This window comes from Anomaloglossus baeobatrachus, chromosome 6 (assembly GCF_048569485.1).
Source record: "Anomaloglossus baeobatrachus isolate aAnoBae1 chromosome 6, aAnoBae1.hap1, whole genome shotgun sequence".
NCBI lineage: Eukaryota > Metazoa > Chordata > Amphibia > Anura > Aromobatidae > Anomaloglossus > Anomaloglossus baeobatrachus.
Genome location: NC_134358.1, coordinates 511,402,140 through 511,422,221, shown reverse-complemented (window position 1 = coordinate 511,422,221; position 20,082 = coordinate 511,402,140). Strand labels below are relative to the sequence as shown.

At 41.0% G+C, this 20,082-nt stretch overlaps 1 protein-coding gene across 1 annotated transcript in view; it reads left to right on the top strand.

Annotated features, from left to right (window-relative positions):
• ADARB2 (adenosine deaminase RNA specific B2 (inactive)) overlaps positions 1-20,082 on the top strand; it is a 998,136-nt gene that overhangs the window by 185,725 nt on the left and 792,329 nt on the right. The window contains exon 2 of the mRNA XM_075315471.1: positions 4,190-4,231. Coding sequence (XP_075171586.1) covers positions 4,190-4,231 — 42 coding nt within the window. The remainder of the gene's footprint in view (positions 1-4,189; positions 4,232-20,082) is intronic.

Genomic DNA, 20,082 nt, shown 5'->3' with positions numbered 1-20,082 from the left:
GCAGTCATAAAAAGTGATATAGAGGAACTGTAGATTTGGAATTTTGGATCAGACAAGCCCTTTAAGGGGTTAAATGGAATGGTGATGATGAATGGTGTAAGACCAACCAATAAAGTTACTGATGATCGAAATCCAACCTAGGGCCACCCTTTGGGATGCTGCATCTTCTGTTATTATTTATATAAGTGACTTTAAGGATATGAACATTTCCCAGACTTCAGTGCCACTTGAAGCATACCAATCACCAGGATTTTCCTATATAAACTAAAGTCAGTGCTATACTGGCACTATCATGCTGATTCTATACATACCTTTAGTTGTGAGAATGGATGTATAGTTTTTGAAATACAGGCAAGTAAAAATACAGAAATCTACAACTTTTTGATTGGCAGCAGCTGCCAAATAGCTAATATGTGGGTGGGGTTTTGCTGTCTATTCCTGCCGCTGTCTGCCTGGTCTCTGTAGATTCTAGACTGTATGAGCCGCATTTCTAACATGTCCCTATCATGTGACAGAAATTACTCATACCTCGGAGGAGCCCATACAGTCTAGCATCTATAGAGGCCAGGCAGAAGACAGGAGCGGTAATAGATACCTCACCCATATATTAACTATTTGGCAACTGCTGCGAATCAAAAAGCTGTACATTTCTGTAACTTTATTTGCCTGTTGTCATGATCCAGGCCGGCTTTTCCATGCTGCTGGTTACACCCAGCTCTGGCCTGGTCATGTCAGGGGTTAACTTCCCTTGCCTTGTTCTGGATCCCAGGACACTATATCTTGCCTCTGTACCTATGGGTCAGTGCCAGTGATATTTGTGCCTTGCAGCTTGTATACTGGCTCTGGTGAGTGTTCCCAATCTCTTCTGCCTCCCTGCTACTATTTCCTGACTTTGACCCTCCCCCGCTCGTCTGCCTGTCCCAACCCCTAACTTCCCACTCCTGTCTGTTGTTTGTGTTTCCCTCTGCATAACTGATCTCCCGGCTTCTGACTCGGTTCTGCTTTCTGACTTTGATATTGATCTTCCCTTTGTTGTGACTCAACTTTCCTGGCTAGACCCTGACTGTCTGACTTCTCTTTTGCCCCCTTGTGGTTCGCCTGTTAACATTGCTGAAGTTACTCTGCTATACTTAGCTGCCTTTCCATTACAGTGTTTCTTTGTCTCTCCTTCACTACTCTGCTGCCACCTAGTGGGGATTACGCTGTACTGTGCCTTACTAGCCTTTGTACAGCGTGACACCTGTATTTCAAAAACTATACATCATAGCTGACATCTAAAGGTATGTATAGAATCAGCCTGATAGCACCAGTATAGCACTGGCTTTAGGTTATATAGGAAAATCTTGGTGATTGGTTCGCTTTAAGAATGCTGGATTTGGCTATAGACTTTGAGCTCAGCACTTGAAACATATATTAGATAATACAATATTTAGTAAATTCGGCGCCCTTTGTTTTCTCAACTATTCATGATTATATAAATGTACCTATGTAGGAAACAACTCTAAATATTGGACATTTCTTTGTGGAGGAGAAAATATGTGTCATTGTATTGCAACCAAGGATATGAATAATACATTGTGATGTCAGGCGCTGGGATTTTAAACATGTTGCTGCCTAAGTGGAACGGTCACAATATGATGTGTGGATTTTTAACTTTTGATGGATGCAAAAATAATAAATAAGGGCACAGATGAGTGGATTAGAACAAGCTGCAATGTGGAAGATAAGGAATTTTATTAGAAGTGTTCTTTGTACACATCAACCACGGAAATGTCATTGAGGTTCATTGCTCACTTTGTAACCTGGTAATTAACATGATGGAAATCATGAGGGCAAAAAATGGATGTGTGTGAGCCGACATGGCATGCACAGGAAATATATTTCTAAGATTATATTTTTCGGATTTAACCATTTTGTAACCTGAACTTGGTATAATAAACCCCAAATCAGTGACTGACTCATTGACTCTGGCTCAAAGGGTTAACTAGATTGTCAGCAAAGTACATATATTCAACCTGGGCTGCAAATCGTCCAGAAATTCCAGGACAGTATATAAAATTAGGACACTTTTTATCCCCTGCCCATAAAAAAATTGAAGGTATCGGTGATTTTTTTGAAGCAGAAGAAACGTATGAAGATCATTGACTGTAATTATCATCATTTTACTGATTACAGTGAATGCAACTGATGCCGTCATATCAGAATTATGGGTTGTAGACATATATCACCTATAGGCATAAGGACTTATTATGGTTTTACAATGTCTCCATGAAAAATATTGTCTAACCTTGATTTTTGAGATCCAGGTGGCAACCCTGCATTCAATACACCAAGCAATATGCTTGGAAATGAGCTATCGCATGATAACTCAGGCTCTCATATGCAAGTGAGTAAGTTTTATAGGCTGGTCTTTCTGAGACTGTCTGACTATCTTATGCACGAGGGCATTCTGACTCTCCCCTGACATGTGTTAATAAAGATAAGAAGAGTTGGGCATGTTGAATTTCAACATGCCTGATCTTTTGTTCTCAGGAGAGAGAAACTACTAGAGCTATATTGCGGTGACTTAAGCTAGGGTCACCCGTAGCGACGCAGCAGTGATCACGACTGATGACCTGACCTTATCAGGATCACTGCTGCGTCGTTACATGGTCGCTGGTGAGCTGTCAAACAGGCAGATTTCACCAGTGACCAGCCACCAGCCAGCAGCGACGCGTGGAAGCGATGCTGTGCTTGGTAACTAAGGTAAATATCGGGTAACTAAGCAAAATGCTTCGCTGGTTACCCGATATTTACCTTGGTTACCAGCGCACACCGCTTAGTGCTGGCTCCCTGCACTCCTAGCCAGAGTACACATCGGGTTAATAAGCAAACCTTTGTTTATGTACCCGATGTGTACTCTGGCTACGCGTGCAGGGAGCAGGGAGCCAGCACTGGCAGCCTGAGAACGTCGGACTCTGGTAACTAAGATAAATATCGGGTAACCAGCGAAGCACTTCGCTTGGTTACCCGATGTTTACCTTGGTTGCAGCTTACCGCAGCTGCCAGAAGCCATCTCCCTGCTCCCTGCTCGCTTCAGTTCGTCGCTCTCTCGCTCTCACACACAGCGATGTGTGCTTCACAGCGGGAGAGCAACGAGCAAAAAATGAAGCAGGACATTCAGCAACGACCGGCGACCTCACAGCACGGGCCAGGTCGTTGCTGGATGTCACACACAGCGACATCGACGGGACGTTGCTGCTACGTCACAGAAAATGGTGACTTAGCAGCGACGTCGTTGTCGCCGTCGCTGTGTGTGACACCACCTTTACTCCCCTCTACCCATTCAAAAAAGATTCATGCTTCATCAATCTGACTGTACATGTTTAGTGGGACTGTGAGGTATGGTCTCGGCCAAAGGAGTGTTTGATTGACAGGTATCTGATGTGAATGGTCAGTCTAACAACTTGTAAGACAAGGGTTGAAATCTCCAGACACAAACCTTTACTCAGTGGTAGAAATGAAAAAGAATCTGTCAACAGATTTTTGCTATGTAATCTGTGGACGGCATGTTGTTTGGGTTAGAAAACAAAGATCAACTGTGCTTCTCTTATCAGGCTCCGTGCTGTTGTTTACATAAACTAAAGGCGTAATCACTTGGTGATTATCATTTCTAGCTGCCACGTGCAAGGTAATCCAGCACATCCCTTCCTGTGATTGACACCTTGCTGTCAATGTATAATCTCTATAGAGAGCCTGGTGTGGGCGGGGACAGCTCTCTCAGCTCTACTATATGGCTAAATCTAAAAAATCAGATTGTGTCAGAACAGCTGCACCCAGTAATCTAAGTGATGCATTATTGGATTCAGAATCTTCTTGCCTACATTATGCTGTACTCAGAGCAAAAACCTGCTGACAGATTCCCTGTAAGGGATCACATTGGAATAATCTAGTATTGTAAGAAATTTCCAGAGCTACAATTCCTCGTTGCATGTAATTCATTTGCAATCAGTACAGCCCATCAGTTTTCATTTATAGAATACCGATAACTATATAATGCAGTATATAATACAGACTGTCATATCTCCCGTCCACCAGGAAGACATTGCACATTTTTGCTATGGAAGTATTATGCTCTGTATTGATTAATGCTTTTTTATATTATAAATTCATCCAAAAACTAAGATGATGCCTTTATTCTTTTTAACAGGCCACAATCCACTGGAATTAAGGACCGCAAGACTGCTGGGAGGTATGATATTCATGTTCATATAATGTTATGGTTTAAATAGGAAATTGTTTTTATGTTGGCATAAGGATAAGGAACCATTATTTTTTTGTCCCAATGTAAATAAAATGAAGTAATATTGCCCAGTCTTCATTAAACGTTTATTATTTGTGTCTCCATGGTACCAGACTACAAACATACAATGTGTAGTCTGATCTTGTAGTCTTGATCTCTTGTATGTTATCTATATTTCTTGAAAATTGACTGACCAAAAAGTAGAGGATCCATGAAATGAAGTATGACTGTAAGATCCCTGGGATATTTATCTAACTCTTGTTTACTAATATTTCAGTATAGGGGACTTTTGGGATAGATCTAAGCACAAGTTCTCATCGCCTATCCAATAAATGTATGCCTCTTCTGTTCAAAAGCCCTAAAGAAGCAAAGTTAGCCACTTAAATACATCTCCTCGTAAAGAGGATCTGTCACCAGGTCAAAAGTTGCCAGGTTTTTTTTTGTTTTTTTTTTCTTTTTCTTCCTAATTTTTGAGTGTTTTGTTTTTTTTTTAATTTTCAAATCTGCCATACGGTTCTAGAGATAAGGGTCTTTTTATTTAGTGCTACTCTTTATGGTCTTTACCAAGGAGGTGTTGCTTCCAGGATAATAATACAAAGCAAGCTAAAGACATGCCCACAAAGAACCTAGGCATAAACATTAGCCCTTAACTGCCTGCGTGACGGTTAAAGAAAAAGAAACAAAGGATTTGGGAGGCGGGAAGGAATTTTTTTCACCTAATGTGGCGTTTACTGTCTGCCCCATGGAGTTTTTTGCCTTCCTTTGGATCAACATGTTGGGTTAGGTCATGGGTTGAACTTTCAGTAAGTCTGCCTTCAACCTTAAACACTATGAAAGTATTATTCATGGGAGCAGAAGGAATAAAACAAAAGCAAAAACTCAACACTTTTGATTTGGTGAAAGTTCATCTTTAGACATGGGTAAATCTCTTTTGGATTATATCTGTCTATAGAAGATTTGGGAACTTGTCCATTCACACTATAGTAATTAAAGATGCAACAACTTTTACAGATGGCATTATATAGAGATTCTAAGTAGACATCTAGACAAAAACACTTAGACCCTGATGTTATTCACACCGATTTTGATAAGGGGCATGGTACACTCAGAGGAGTGGTCATATCCACGTCCCTTCTGCCCCAGGTCTTCCAAAACTGATGGGAAAATGTTACCAGTCTAAAAACGTTTGGCATCCTCAAGTTGGACATATATTTTGTGCCTTTTCAAAGGGTTTTAGTACAAATTTCTGCTTAAAGGAGAGGTTCACTACTCTGTAGTAGTGACCATATCTTTGTAAAACTAATAGGGAATGATTTTTGTAAATACCCTGTGTTACCAATTTAGCCTCTGAGCAGTGCTATTATGGTCCGCTCTTCCCCATCGTGTGACCCTGATGGCTCCGTGACCTCTGGGATCCAATGAGGTCACGTCAACTTCTAGTTGATCTGACACCACTGAGGCCAGCCCCAGTTCTTCCTGAGTGACTGGCCTGTGGGTGGCGTTTTTACTGCTCATCACAGCCCAGCATCTGCCTGCTTGCAGAACTCTGCAGTGATGGAGAGCATGCACAAGATGCTGGGCTGTGACGCTGGGCTGTGATGAGCGGTGAAACACTGCCCACAGCCCAGTCACGTAGGAAGACTGGGACCGGCCGCGGTAATATCAGGTCAACTGGAAGTTGACTTGACATCACCGGATCTCAGAGGTCATGGAACTCGGGGGTCACTTCATGGGAATGAGTGGTCCGCAATCGCGCCGTTCAGAGTTAGAACTAGTTGATCAAGGTATTTCCGAAAAGCCTCCCCTCTCACTTTTACAGAGATGTGGCCACTCATGCAGAGTAGTGAGCCTTCCTTTTAATTTTTTGTAGATCTAGAACCCACATATAGCAGCCAGAAATTTTGGATAGAATTCACTCACACAATGAAACATGTCCAAAAGACCACCTAATGAGAAAACCAACCTCTTTATCCAGACCAGGTTTACTTTTACAATTTTGCAGTTCCGCCATACAGTATATATTATCAATGCTAACCAAGTAATTTGAGAAGACCTAATTCACCCTAGAAGAGCCTTTTTTATTGCAATTTTTGGCTGTTGTTTCCAAGAGGTTTCACAGTTTATAGTATACCATATATGTGGTGTTACAACCAATTCTACATTGTCATACCTTTCCTTTTTGCACGGAGTGGGTTAAATTGCTACAAATTCTCTTCTGTTGAGCAGATTTATTTTGGCTGCTGAGTGATGACATATGTTTTGGTTGGCTGCACAAAAATTAAAAGAGAAAAATCAGCCCAAATGCACATCCAATAATATTGTATTAAGTTAAATCAAACAATGGAAAAATGGCATTTTATATAAAACGTTAAATTTCAGATGTTGAGAAAAGCGTTCTCCTTTTCTTTCCTAAAGAATATGTGTTCTGGTTCTTTTTTTAGAACGTCTGTCTCCTGTAAGTGGTTAAGAATTACAGAATACACTTCATCTTATTCGCAAAATTTGCATTTTTATGGTCTTTCAACTGATATAAGATTAGAAGCAGAATGTTAGTGTTACTTCCGCACATATCGCTCTCAATGGAATTCTCGTTGCACTTCACTATGGGTAATGTTCAAGTTCGGAAAATGCTTTTCCTGCTCTTCGGAAACTGCCTCAAATCTGAAATTTATAGCACAGCACTTATTATTAATGAGGTAATAAGCTAAAGCAGCCCTCGGGCATTACTCACCTTTGTATACTTTTCTATCATTATAATTGAACTCATTGGCTTTTTGTTCATCTGTTTGGACAGCTAGATTGATGACGGTGCGGGTACAGAATGTCATTTCTTCACATTAAATGTTGTGTATGAAAAATAACGTGAACGTAATAGGCAGGGAACAACGCTCTGCCTGCGTAATTTGCTTGCGGGGGGAAATAACGTATTTATAAAATAATGTAAACTGAAAACAAGGGAAAGAAAAAATGATTTATCACATGTACATAGGGTGGTAGACCATACACTACCATACCATGGAAGTGTCTTCTTTTATCTTGGCTTGCCATATCAAAAGAAAAATGGCACAAGGTGACCATTTCGGGAAAAAAACATGATTTTGTGATATTCTGTTGGGAGATATTTATCCTCTACCTATGTGTTGTCATCAATGGTTTTGCTGGCGTATCATTATTATATAATAAATAAAAAAATATGGGTGTGCACCACCGCTATGTACCGTGTGCTGGTGCCGGGGAGGAGTGAGCCTAATCCGGTCAATAAGCCACTGCGTTGTTCCTGGGTGCTTGTGGAAGCAGAATGAAGATACACATAGTCCCAAGTAGAAAGAAAGTCACGGCACTCACACTAAAAGTCCAACTCTGTTCTTTATTCATTCCATGGAGTAAGGTAAAATAGCGGTAAGAGGGCTGGATGCAGGCTCCCTGGGGAGATATTGGAGCCCTTAGCAAAATTTCCATGAAAATAAGGGCACAGTGACCAAATTTTTGACCTATTTGAAGAGAAGATTCTAGAGTGAATCGACCGTAAGTTTTTGTTGCATAGACACAATATTATTCCCAGGCAATACCTATTCTGCAACCCATTGCCTGAACGTATCTATGTCCCAACAAGTTAAAGCTCTGTGAGACCTAATGCTTTCCGGGATAATTATTTGAACTTGTAAGATTTCCCATTTCTTCTGAGAATCAACAAGTATCTGTTTAAAGGGACTCAGAATGACTGTTCAAACCACGTACAGGCGCTCGTGCCAAACATTAACCCTATTTTTCAGATTATAAGACGCATTGGACTATAAGACACCCCCCAAATTTAGAGGAGGTAAATAGGAATAAAAGAATTCTTAATGTTAAAATGGGTGTCTGTCTTGTAATCTTATGGTCCATCTTATAGACCAAATGTAGCTTATTGGGGTGGGCGTAGGGTCAAAGGAAGTCAGCAATGGCACAAGTGGGGCAATGCTGGAAGGAGGGGTCACTGATCTCCCAACAACGGATGCAATGGGCTTCAGGAAAATTGCAGAGAGACGAGCTTTCAATCTGCCGGCTCTGGTGCCATTTTGTTCAAGTCCACTAAGTCTGTCGCAGGGAGATCAATGGTGCCTATCTCGTGCCAACGTGACACCCACTCCTCCCAGCATCGCCTTACTTGTGCCACCGCCGGTTTTCTATGACTTCATGTCTTCACATTGTGTACACTGTGTGATGTGAGGATTCTCAGGTGTCAGAGACAGGAACGGCGGTCATGTAGCCATGAGTAGGCGATAAGCAGACTCTTGGTCAGAATTTGACAGAATGGGCGCAGCCTCGGACAATGCAAGTGTGTTTTGTGCAATGTGAAGTCTACAATCCCTCTATGTGTCACTCTGTGACTGCAGACTGATGAATTCTCTCAGTGTGCTCACTATACACTGTGAGGATTGTCCAGGGTCAGAGCCAGGAATGGTGGTCACATGGCTGCAAGTAGGCGACATGTATACTCCTGGCCTGAATCCAACTAGATGGGCGCAGCCTCAGTCACATTACTGCACGTAGGTGATACTGTATGTAGATTCCTGGCCTGAATCCGACTAGATGGGCGCAACCTCAGTCACGTTGCGGTGAGTAGGCGATATATAGACTCCCGGCCAGAATCTGACTAGATGAGCACGGTCTCGGACAATGGAAGTGTTTTGTGTGTGATATGACGATTCAGAAGTCTGCAGTCATAAAGTGACACGTAGAGGAACTGCAGACTTGTCGTTTTAGACCGGACAACCCCTTTAATGGTGCAATATTTATATATATTTTTTGCAACCATTTACTTTTTATTTTGGAACATGCAAAACTCCTTTAAAAATAGTAGTTCTGCTACAGGGAACATTATTGGAGTGCAAACTTTTAACCCCTACCTGTGCAGTACACATTGAATATTTTATATTGTGGCTCCCGTCTTTTTATACCAGGTGCCTATTACTCTCCTAGATTTTTTCTGCCACACCACAGTTCTTACTTCCACCATTCCTCCGGGCCTGAGCAAACTCCCATTGAAGAAAGATTCCATTTCTACAACTATAATCATCAACTGTCCGCTCCGTGCTGATCCTCTCCTGCACAAGACAAACCTAAACTGACAGCTTTACGAGCAGCAGCACATTTATGTGTCTATGCCCGTGATATCCTGTGGCACCATAAGCGTGTGGTGTGTTTTTTTCCTTTCCTTTCGTTCTCTGCCCGGGGCATTAGTAGGATGTTATGTTGATAGATGCAGGTGGTTAAAAATAGTGGTGCCTTCTTTTTTCATTCCATGTATGGTACAAGCAAGTGAATAATTTTGTGTTGCAAGCAGAATGCCAAGGGACAGTAGAAACCGTATGGTAATAGTAGCTGTGGTACAATGACAGAGTACCGCTTCCAGCGCAGTAAATCAAATGCTGAGCCGCTTGCCATTACTGCTAATGTGACTTGAGCGAGGAAAACAAAACAGGTGTATTCATTGTACGGTCTACTTTGTGAGTATATTTATGTACTAAATGTGGAAAAGACTAAAGTTATAGCCAAAACCAAAGATACATAATGGATATAGATAATAAGGTATATAAATTGGAAACCCCTTAAAGAAGTTTTCCCACCAAGAAATTTAAATTTAAAATTGATTGCAATCAATAGATCTTGGAATAATAATAAAGTCTACAATTGGATGTATTTTAAAAAAATGTTCCTGTGATGAGAGAATCTTATCTATGTGTCCCTGCTGTGTACTGTGTAATGGCTGTGTCTGACCGTACAGCGACATGATCTGATCATACCAAATAACTTTTTATTTTTGTCACTAAACCTGTTTTAGATTTTATTTTTTGGAAACCGAGCTGTATTTTTAATTTTATCATTTAAAGGTATATTCAACATTTTTATTTTTTTTATTACAGTTTTGGGGAGGTGAAACAATTAAAAACTAACTATTTAGAATTTTTTTAATTGACGATGTTTATATAGTTTTATATTTTTCCAGATTGGACCTTTAAGTAAGCGGCAATATCCATTATACCTGTTTATTATTATTTATTATTTATTATTATAATTATTATTATTATTTTAACTGGGGTAAAGCATTGTGGCTTAAATTGTAATTTTTTTTTATTATTCCTTTTTATATTTTTTTCTTTGCATGTTCTATATAGTACATTAGTACTTTGCAAAAACATATTATTAGTATAGAACAAATCATAGTTTCTCCTATGAAGTTGTTAAAAACAGCCGGAACGTTTCCTGTATGGAGCAGACTCAGCTCTTGAGCCTGCTCCACACACTTTGTCCAGCTAAATGGTGGCTATACTGTATGTCATTGAACAAGGCTAACTTTGCACACACTTTGGTATTTAAATAGACCTGTTTTACTTTTCTAAATGGTCTTCTTAAAATCTCCTGTCTTGCTTTGCAGCTCAGCTGGGCGGTGCTGGGCCAGTGATTACTTTTGGTGTCCCAATTGTTAGCACAGCCACTTAGCTGTGATTCATGTTCTACTGGACATATCAATTTACACTAAAGGCCCCATTACACATAACGATATCGCTAACGAGATGTCGTTGGAGTCACGGAATTTGTGACGCACATCTGGCCTTGTTAGCGACGTCGTTGCGTGTGACACCTACGAACGACCGCTAACGATCACAAATACTCACCTAATCATTGATCGTTGACACCTCGTTCAAATCCCAAATATCGTTGCTGGTGCTGGATGCAGGCTGTTCGTCGTTCATGAGGCACCACACATCGCTACATGTGATACCCTGGGAACGATGAACAACACCGCACCTGCGTCCTCCGGCAATGAGGTGGGCGTCACTTTCCTGCAGCTGCTCTCCGCTCCTCCACTTCAATTGGGCGGCTGCTGTGTGACGTCACTGATGCCGCACGAACCCCCCCCTTAGAAAAGAGGCTGTTTGCCGGCCACAGCGGCGTCGTTAGGCAGGTAAGTCCGTGTGACGGGGACTAGCGATATTGTGCGCCACGGGAAACGATTTGCCTGTTGCGCACAAACGATGCGGGTGGGTGCTTTCACGAGCGACATCACTAGCGATGTCGCTGTGTGTAAAGCCCCCTTTACTCTGCCAAATTGGATGTCAATCAATGTAGAATGGGTGTAGTAACAGCCTAGACACCATTACTCTTCACTAGAGATTGACTCAGTTCAATTCAAATTTAAAGATTCACAATTCCTGGTAAATTCAAACAATTTGCAATTTCACTTGCAAAAATTGTGAAAAAAATGCATACCTCCTTTTTAAATATTCTAAAAGATTGCATTGGTCACTGAAGGCTGACACGGCCTCAGGACTTCACCATAATGTCTTGCAGCTATCACTGAGTAATATCATAGCCTGTATAAAAGCTTTATGCAGGGAATGCAGCAACCATTTGAGGATTATTTAGATAGCAAAAGTCAGATTTCACAGCTCAGCAACAAACATAAGTAGCGAACACCCTAAAATGTTAACAAATACTGTAGCTGTTTGTGTTGCGATTATTTTATCTGTTTGTTTACTGAGCTCTTCTCAATTATTTTATGACCACGGAGCACATCAAAGAAGAGAAGAGCTTTTATGAGCTTGGAAGAGCTCAGTAAAGGACAAATAAAAGTTTTTAAAGGTATTCTGTCACCACGTTTTTGCTTCCCCATCTGAGAGCAGCATAATGTAGAGACAGAGACCCTGACTCCAGTGATATGTCATTTACTGAGCTGTTTGCTGTCATTTTGATAAAATCACTGTTTTCTGTGGTGCAGATCTAGCAGTTATACAGAGCTCATGAATATGCTGGACTACCTGCAGCACACCAAGTAGTCCGGTCATGATGATAATCTACTGCTTATTAATCAGTGATTTTATCGAAACTACAATAAACAGCTCTGTAAGTGACACATCACAGAAATCAGGGTCTCTGCCCCTATGTTATGCTGCTCTCAGATTTGGTGGCAAAAACCTGGTGATAGGTTCCTTTTAACTCTGCCAGAACAAGCTCACTGAGAGATTTTAGGTTAACTCATTCTGCAGCCAAAAATAGACAGTGTAAAAAAGAGGATATAAAGGAACTTATCATAATATAGAATTATGTTATGATTTTATGTTTAGAAACCAAGTGGATTACTGTATTCCTCATAATGCACTACAAGGCTGCCATTAATGGGGGGGGATATTGGCCACAGTCCAAATCCATTTCGAAAGGGTTTACAGGTAAATCACATGTAATTCTGAGTTCATTTTTAAGGAGAAAGTCAATAATACAATACATTGTAATGACCTCGCCCGTGCACTGTGTCCCTGAATTACCAGTAAATATGCATTAGTTCTCCTGCAGGTCACTGTCCAAAGCCATGGGCTAGCGACTGTTTCTCAGTTCTCACTTAGCTGCCTCATAGGAAACAAAAGTTAATTAATTTTTGAATGTCTGGCAGAAGGATCCGAGACATCATTAGTAAAATTGTGTGAATAGAAAATTTCCTGATACATTTGTCTGCAATTACTGAAAAAAAAATCAGATTTAATCAGAGGTAAATTGGGGTAAAACTGTTTATTATCAGTTGCCTTTAAAATAATAATAAACACATTGTGACTTCTTTTTTGCTTCATGTTGAGAAAGTTGTCATGTGAAGTAAAGGGCATCTGGAAATGAAAACAAAAAAGATACAAAATATTATTACTGTAGTATTATTATTATTATTATTATTATTATTATTATTATTATTATTATTATTTTAAATCCATAACTGAACCCATGCAATTTTCATTTTAATATTAAAAAAGAAAAGGTAAAAACATATATATTATACAGCCATTCTGACATGGATTTGCAAAGCAACTACGCCAGCTTCATCAGATCTTATAGGTTTTTTAAAAATGTATGCAGTTTGCATTGTGAAATCTGTTGATTAATCCATTTTAAGCTCATTTAGATTTGGTAAACATTCGCTGACGAAGAAGGCCGTTTCACCCTTTGAAACGCGTTGGTTTTTGGACCTCGTGAGAGCCCGTAGTGGCCATCACCTGTGCCTGGGATGTCACATGTTACTTTCACGTGATCTGTTTCAACTGGAGCATCACCGGGTGCTCTGACATGGTTTTCGCGTCCTGTATTATCCGTCTGAATCAATGCAACCTTGAGAAAGCCACACTTACACCAAGCCCATCCAAGAAACCTTTTATTACATGGACCTTGGACCTCGCACACGAGCTGTCATCAGGTATCTGTGTAAGTGACACCTTTATTGTGGGACCCAATCACCAATGTGCAGACTGTGAGGCATACTATTTAGCACTACTTTGTTTGTCACCTAACTTGATTTATAAGTATTTTAAGATTCTATTGGATGCCATTTATTTAAGAATCCATGCTTAGATCCCTATCGGATGCGCAGTGTTCTATTTATTATTAAATGCTCAATAAAACTTAGTTGAGACTGAACGTTATGTATTTAATTTATTTGACATTATTTGTGCATAGTTGCTGTGTTAGGCTCTCTTCACATCTGTATTAGACAATTTCAGAACACAGAAACTGAACTTCTATAAGAGGACCTTTCACCATAGGATTCATGTTGAACTGGACACGTGATGTTGTAGTAGCTGCAGAGCGGACTAAAACATGTGTTTTCTTAATTTCCCCACTCTGCCTAGATGGGTGTTGTCAGAGAGCTTTCACTGGGGGTGTGTACTTTCTCCCCTGTATGTAGTCGTCCAATCATTTGCAGACAAAAACACACAGCAGACAAAGAACATGTCCCACAATAACTTAGAATCTGTCTGCTCTAAGTACGTGAGATGTATAATGTCAGACAGGCCCAATGTTCTGTTGTAACCTGGTGCATGATTAGAAAACACTGAGAGTGAGGATCATATTGTTATGTTTGGAAATATACATGTGGAAGACCCTATAACTTAGTGAAGAAAGTTTTTGACCTGATGAGTTCAGAATTGAGCTTTTCCCCTTAGGGGTACTTTGCACACTATGACATCGCAAGCCGATGCTAGCGATGCCGAGCGCGATAGTCCCCGCCCCCATCGCAGCTGCTATCTTGTGATAGCTGCCGTAGCGAACAGCTACGGCAGCTTCACACGCACTCACCTACCCTGCGACGTCGCTCTGGCCGGCGACCGGCCTCCTTCCTAAGGGGGCTGGTCGTGCGGCGTAATAGAAGCGGATGGGCGGAGATGAGCGTGACGTAAACATCCCGCCCACTTCTTTCCTTCCGCATAGCCGGTGTGAGCCGCAGGACGCAGGTAAGAGATGTTCCTCGCTCCTATGGCTTCACACACAGCGATGTGTGCTGCCGCAGGAACGAGGAACAACATCGTAACATCGGTGCTTCTGAAATTATGGAAATATGCCAACGCTACACCGATGATACGATTTTGACGCTTTTGCGCTCGTTAATCGTATCAAAAATGATTTACACACCGATATCGACGCCGGATGTGCGTCACTTTCGATTTTACCCCACCGACATCGCACCTGCGATGTAGTAGTGTGCAAAGTACCCCTTAGGATCTCATTCAAACATCAATCTTTCATATACGTGTGGTAACCGTCTTATTCATGGTGCTGCTCACTTATTCATGTTATTTACCAAGCTGAGTGTCCATAGAATAAATAGAGATGTTAATTTTTGTTATTGAAGTTATGGATTAAACTTGCCAATGCAAATCCATGGGGGCGATTCATTAAGGAACTTAGGCCCAAAATCTGATATAAAAACCTTAATGAGTTGTAATATTTTTGCACAACTTGTCAGTTTCTGAAAAATATTGTGACTTTTTGCATTTACGCACCAGTTCGGGTCAGCTATGCCAATATAGCTGTGGCTTGGGCGGGATGAGGTGTGGTCATGCCCGCCCGCCAAATTCATCATACATTATGCCACTTTGTGGTGTAACTTGCTCCAAAAATGTACACCAGCCCCAGCCTTCATACATTTCTGGTGGTAGCCCACGCTGGGTATCGGCGTGAGCCGCCTAATGAATCCGGTCAGTGTTCTCCAGTGAGTGCTGACGTGCACTACGCTCATCTTAATGAATCGCCTCATGCGTGTCCAAGAAAAACTGTGCTGTTCACTGAATGGGGAATCTTGAGAAACTTCCATTATTTTTTTGCAGATGAGAAAATGTGAATAATCCTTGATGTTAAAAATTTGATGCTCCGACCAAAAACTGATAAAAATCTGATCCAGAATATTGACGTAAAATTGAGTCTTACAATATCATATGTTTATGTATATTTTGAACTTCCTGCCATATGGACAATACTTTATTATTCATGTCACGCTTTTGCATCTTTTTCATTTTCCATTCTATTCATTGCTTACAGATTTTCATAGATATGTATTTACAGTGTAGATATCCGACCATTGCATTGTCTTTTCAGCTTTTTATTAAGTGCGTTCATAGACATGCAGATGCATCTCAGTCCTGGCAGACATAGTGTAAATTCTTTACTATTTAAATTAGGAAAATCAGAGAATACCAACAAAAACTGCAACAAAGGGTTATGGACAGTGAATTGGTTCATCAGTGGTTTGGCGGGTCCAGTCATTGATCTTGGCTTTCTATACACCAGCTGCATTTAATGATAGGCTCTGCTCTGAAATGTTTTATTGTCCATTTCATCTACAATAGGTAAACTTCAGTGCCATGGTTCTGGCTTAGTATTTGTGCATAATAGTTTTTATGTTATGAGTGACTTCTCCTCCAAACTATGGTTATTATTCACAATGAGCCAAAGTTCCAGCCACTCGTAAAACACATTTTCCATATTATTGTAGATGGGAACTTTTAATTGTCAGTTATAATTTTTAAAGGAGGAAATGAAAAAAGTTGACTTAGGATCAAAACTAAACCAAAATCTCAATTTGCAGACAGTATTTGGAGGTATTGCCCCTCATCAGTGCAAAGTATGAGATCTGACTTAACTGCACAGTGTATAAGCCTCCTTACACTGACAAGCCAGGTGGCACTAGAGTTCGTCTACTTTCTCATTGAAGAGGCAATTTGCATATTTCTCAAAGGAGCGTTGCGGCTTAAAGTCTCCTCAACCCTGGCATGCTGGATTGGTGTGTCAGTCTCTGCAAGGAGAATAGCTACCCCTTTATACCTCGTCTTATCCTCTCTCGCAGCCAGATCAGATCTCCTACTTTGCACTGACGAAGGACAACCATCCCAAAATACCGTGTCTGCAAACTGAGGTTTTGATCTGGCATAAATTCTTAGTCATATGACAAGGCTCGTTAAAGGGCCGCTTTTTTGTCTTTTAGGATTGCTACCTCCAATAGGTGGCATAGACTTCATCTACTTCCTCACTGAAGAGACAATTTGCATATCTCCACAAGGAGAAAAGTTACACCTTATATTGCAGTCTACGAATCTCATAAGGCCAGATCAGATCTCATACTTTACTCTGATGAGGGGCAATACCCTGAAGCACAGTGATTGCAGATAGAGATTCTGGTTTGGCTTTTTTCCTAAGTCATATGGTAAGGCTCATTAAAGGGATGATACTGACTTTCAGGATTGGTACTTCTAATAGATGATACTAGGGTTCAAATCCTTTTCCTCTCTAAGGCTATGTGCCCACGGGGACATTGTCCTGCGGATATATCCGGAAGACATTCTGCAGGTGCTCCCAGAAATCCGCAACAGAACTTTCTCTGTTTCAATGCTGCGGATATACAGCGGAATGTCGTGCGGTATGGTGCGGGCATTCTGCATTGAGGATACAGTACCATGGCTTCGGCACTGCATCCTCAATGCAGAACAAGTGCTGCAGTGATCGGGGTGCTCATACTTACCTCCATCATGCAGCACCTCGCTTTCCGGCGGCCGGGTCACTGTCAGGCAGCGTCTGGTTCACTGTGCTGGAGGTGGGCGGGCCTGAACTAGCTCCGGCTGTCACATGACTGGAGCTCGTGCAGGCCCCGCCCACCTCTTCCTTCCTGTACCTGGCTGGATCCACCGCGCTGCTGTACACCGGACGGAGAAAGTGACTCGGTCTCTATCAAGGCAGGTAAGTATATGGGACCCTGCGGAGAAATCCGCAACAATAATTGACATGCTGCAGATTTTTACGCACGAAAATCCGCACAATTTCCGCTGCGGAAAAATCCGCAGCGTGGGCACAGCATTTCCCAAATGCCATAGAAATGGCTGGGGAGTAGCTGTGCTGCAGATTTCTGGAAAATCCGCGCATTTTCCGCAGCGTGGGCACATAGCCTAAAGAGGCAATTTTCATATATAATTTTACAGAGGAGCATCGCATGGTGTATAGGCTTCCTTACACTGAAATTCCATGCCAGCCATGTCACTCTACACATGAATGAATTTTAGCTTTCTTGTGCTATTAGTGGCATCAAAACAATAGATACTACAATGAAACTACATTATACACAAATGTGGCTTTTAGGGCACCATTGTGATCCATTGAACACATTTTTAAACCAAAACATTAAACAATTATTAAAGCATGGTTTGAAAAATCATCTCATATAGGGATCTTCAGAGTCTGATAAATGTCCGTAAATATTGTTAAAATATAGAATTTTAGTTCTAGATAGTGTCAAAATAATAAAGAAGTAAAAGTTTCTGTTTTGCTCATTCCTTTCCTATCTAAAATTAAGTCAATCAATTTCTTAATTTTATAAAATTTCCTGGTATCTGCCATGTTTCCCTGAAAATAAGCCACACCCCAAAAATAAGCCCTAGCAGGATTTTTGTGTATTTTTGGAGTAGGATGCTGTATTACCGGTACTGCCAGCCCGATGATCGCATCACAATCATTGGCAACTTTCCTCAGCTGAGAGTAATAGCGGGTATGTCTCTACGGAGAGTCGCCGATGATTGTGATGCGATCATCGGGCTGGCAGTACCGGTAAAACAGCAGGCAGAGTGCGGGTGCAGTGCAAGACTAAGAGTGGTGGGTGGGATTACAAGAAAGGAAGGTAAATATTCATTCTCTTAATTAGCCATGCCCTTGTGCACTGCGATAATCAGCAGCACTGCGATAATCAGCAGCACTGCTGATGTGAGAATGACATCGTGTATGTCTATGCAGCTGTCACTCTCAGCTCAGTAGAGCCACCAAGGATTGTGATGTGATCCTGGTACAGTGATACAGTACAGCAGGCATAAAGTGGCTGTGCTGTGCGGGACTCAGAGCAGTGGGTTGGATTCTGGGTGGTGAAAAGGTTGAGTATTCATTCACTTAATTAGACAACACTCCTGATCTAAGAGTGGCAGCGTGTATATTATACATCTGTGACTTTCAGCCCAGGAGAGATACCAAGGATTGTGATGTGATCCTAGGGCACTAATACAGCATGCAAATATATGATACCCCCTGAAAATAAGCCCTAGTGCATTTTTCAAAGCATATAAAAATATAAGACTCAGTTTTATTTTCTGGGAAACACTGTATTAAAAAACGTCACATTCATTAGACGTTTTAACTTTTCCACAATGGTTCCACTGGGGCTCCCCCAGCCCTATATAAAGTTTTATGGTTCCCCACAGCCCTCTATAAAGTATGATACATCCTCTCATATTGTATCATTAGTCCCCCACAGCATGATTGGTACTCCACAGCCCTCATCAGTATGATGTCTCTCACAGTCCATCGCACAGTATATTAGTCCCCCATATCTCCCAAAACAGTATGATTGGCTTATCACAGCTTATCACAGCATTATGTACCCTACAGGACATCACACAGCATGATTTTATCCTAACAACCTGCCATATAGTAATGAGTCCCCCACAGCCCATCACAAAGTATACAATTCTGCCAACAGCCCCCCACACAATATGATGGTTAGCATAGTCCAATAAAACTCAAAAAAATACTTATATCCACCTAATCCAGAGCCCCCAACCCATAGCTTCCATCTTCTCTTCTATACTGTCTCTTGTATGCTGGCACATGATGCAGTGATGTGATGGAGCCAACTGACATCCCAAGTGTGACGCTAACCTCAAGCAGGCTGCAGTCCGGGAGTAACCTGCTGGAGTAAGGGACAAACCAATGAGCCATTGGCTATCTTGAGAAGGCCAATACTGTTAAGTGTTGCCATCTATAGGGCCCATTTGGCATTTGCCAGATTTGCCTGATGACCAGTCCGGCCCTAACTGAGACTGCTGTAGGATTTGAAGATGTTGTTTTCTGTGGAGTAAAACAAAACCCATTTTTTGCTCTTCTTCCAACAGTTCTGAAGCTTAAATGCTATTATTCAACAAAACCAACTTGTTGGTAAAAGACTGTTTTGTTCTTGTAGAGCTTGATAATTTATTTCTTCATTTACATGTTTTATGTCATTTAGAATTTCATTTATTCCTCTTAACAATAACAGCATTTTATCTCAGTTGTGTTATACACTTTAAATGCCAGCTTAACCTCCGGTTATTAATTTAAAGTAGCAATTGCTCTCTAAAGTATTACTTTAAAATTAATTTGCATAGCAAAGTGTTTCTTCCAAATTAAAGTTACAATGTAGACATGGTTGCACTACTCTTCTCAGAATTGTACAAATCCTTTGCTCTAATTTAATTAGGGTGAAACGTGTATCCCCCTCAGGTGAACTCTTAGCTATAACAGAGAATACTATGCAATAAATATGAGCGCCTGGAATATAATAATCTGTTCTAGCATTATAAAATGTGCTTCTTCCAGACAATTAATCTGAACACAGAGAATTCAGCACTGACTATATTACACTTGTTCTCACATTTGCATATTTTTTGTTACTCTTCATTTTAGGCCTTATTCAGATTTCAGTTTTTCACAGA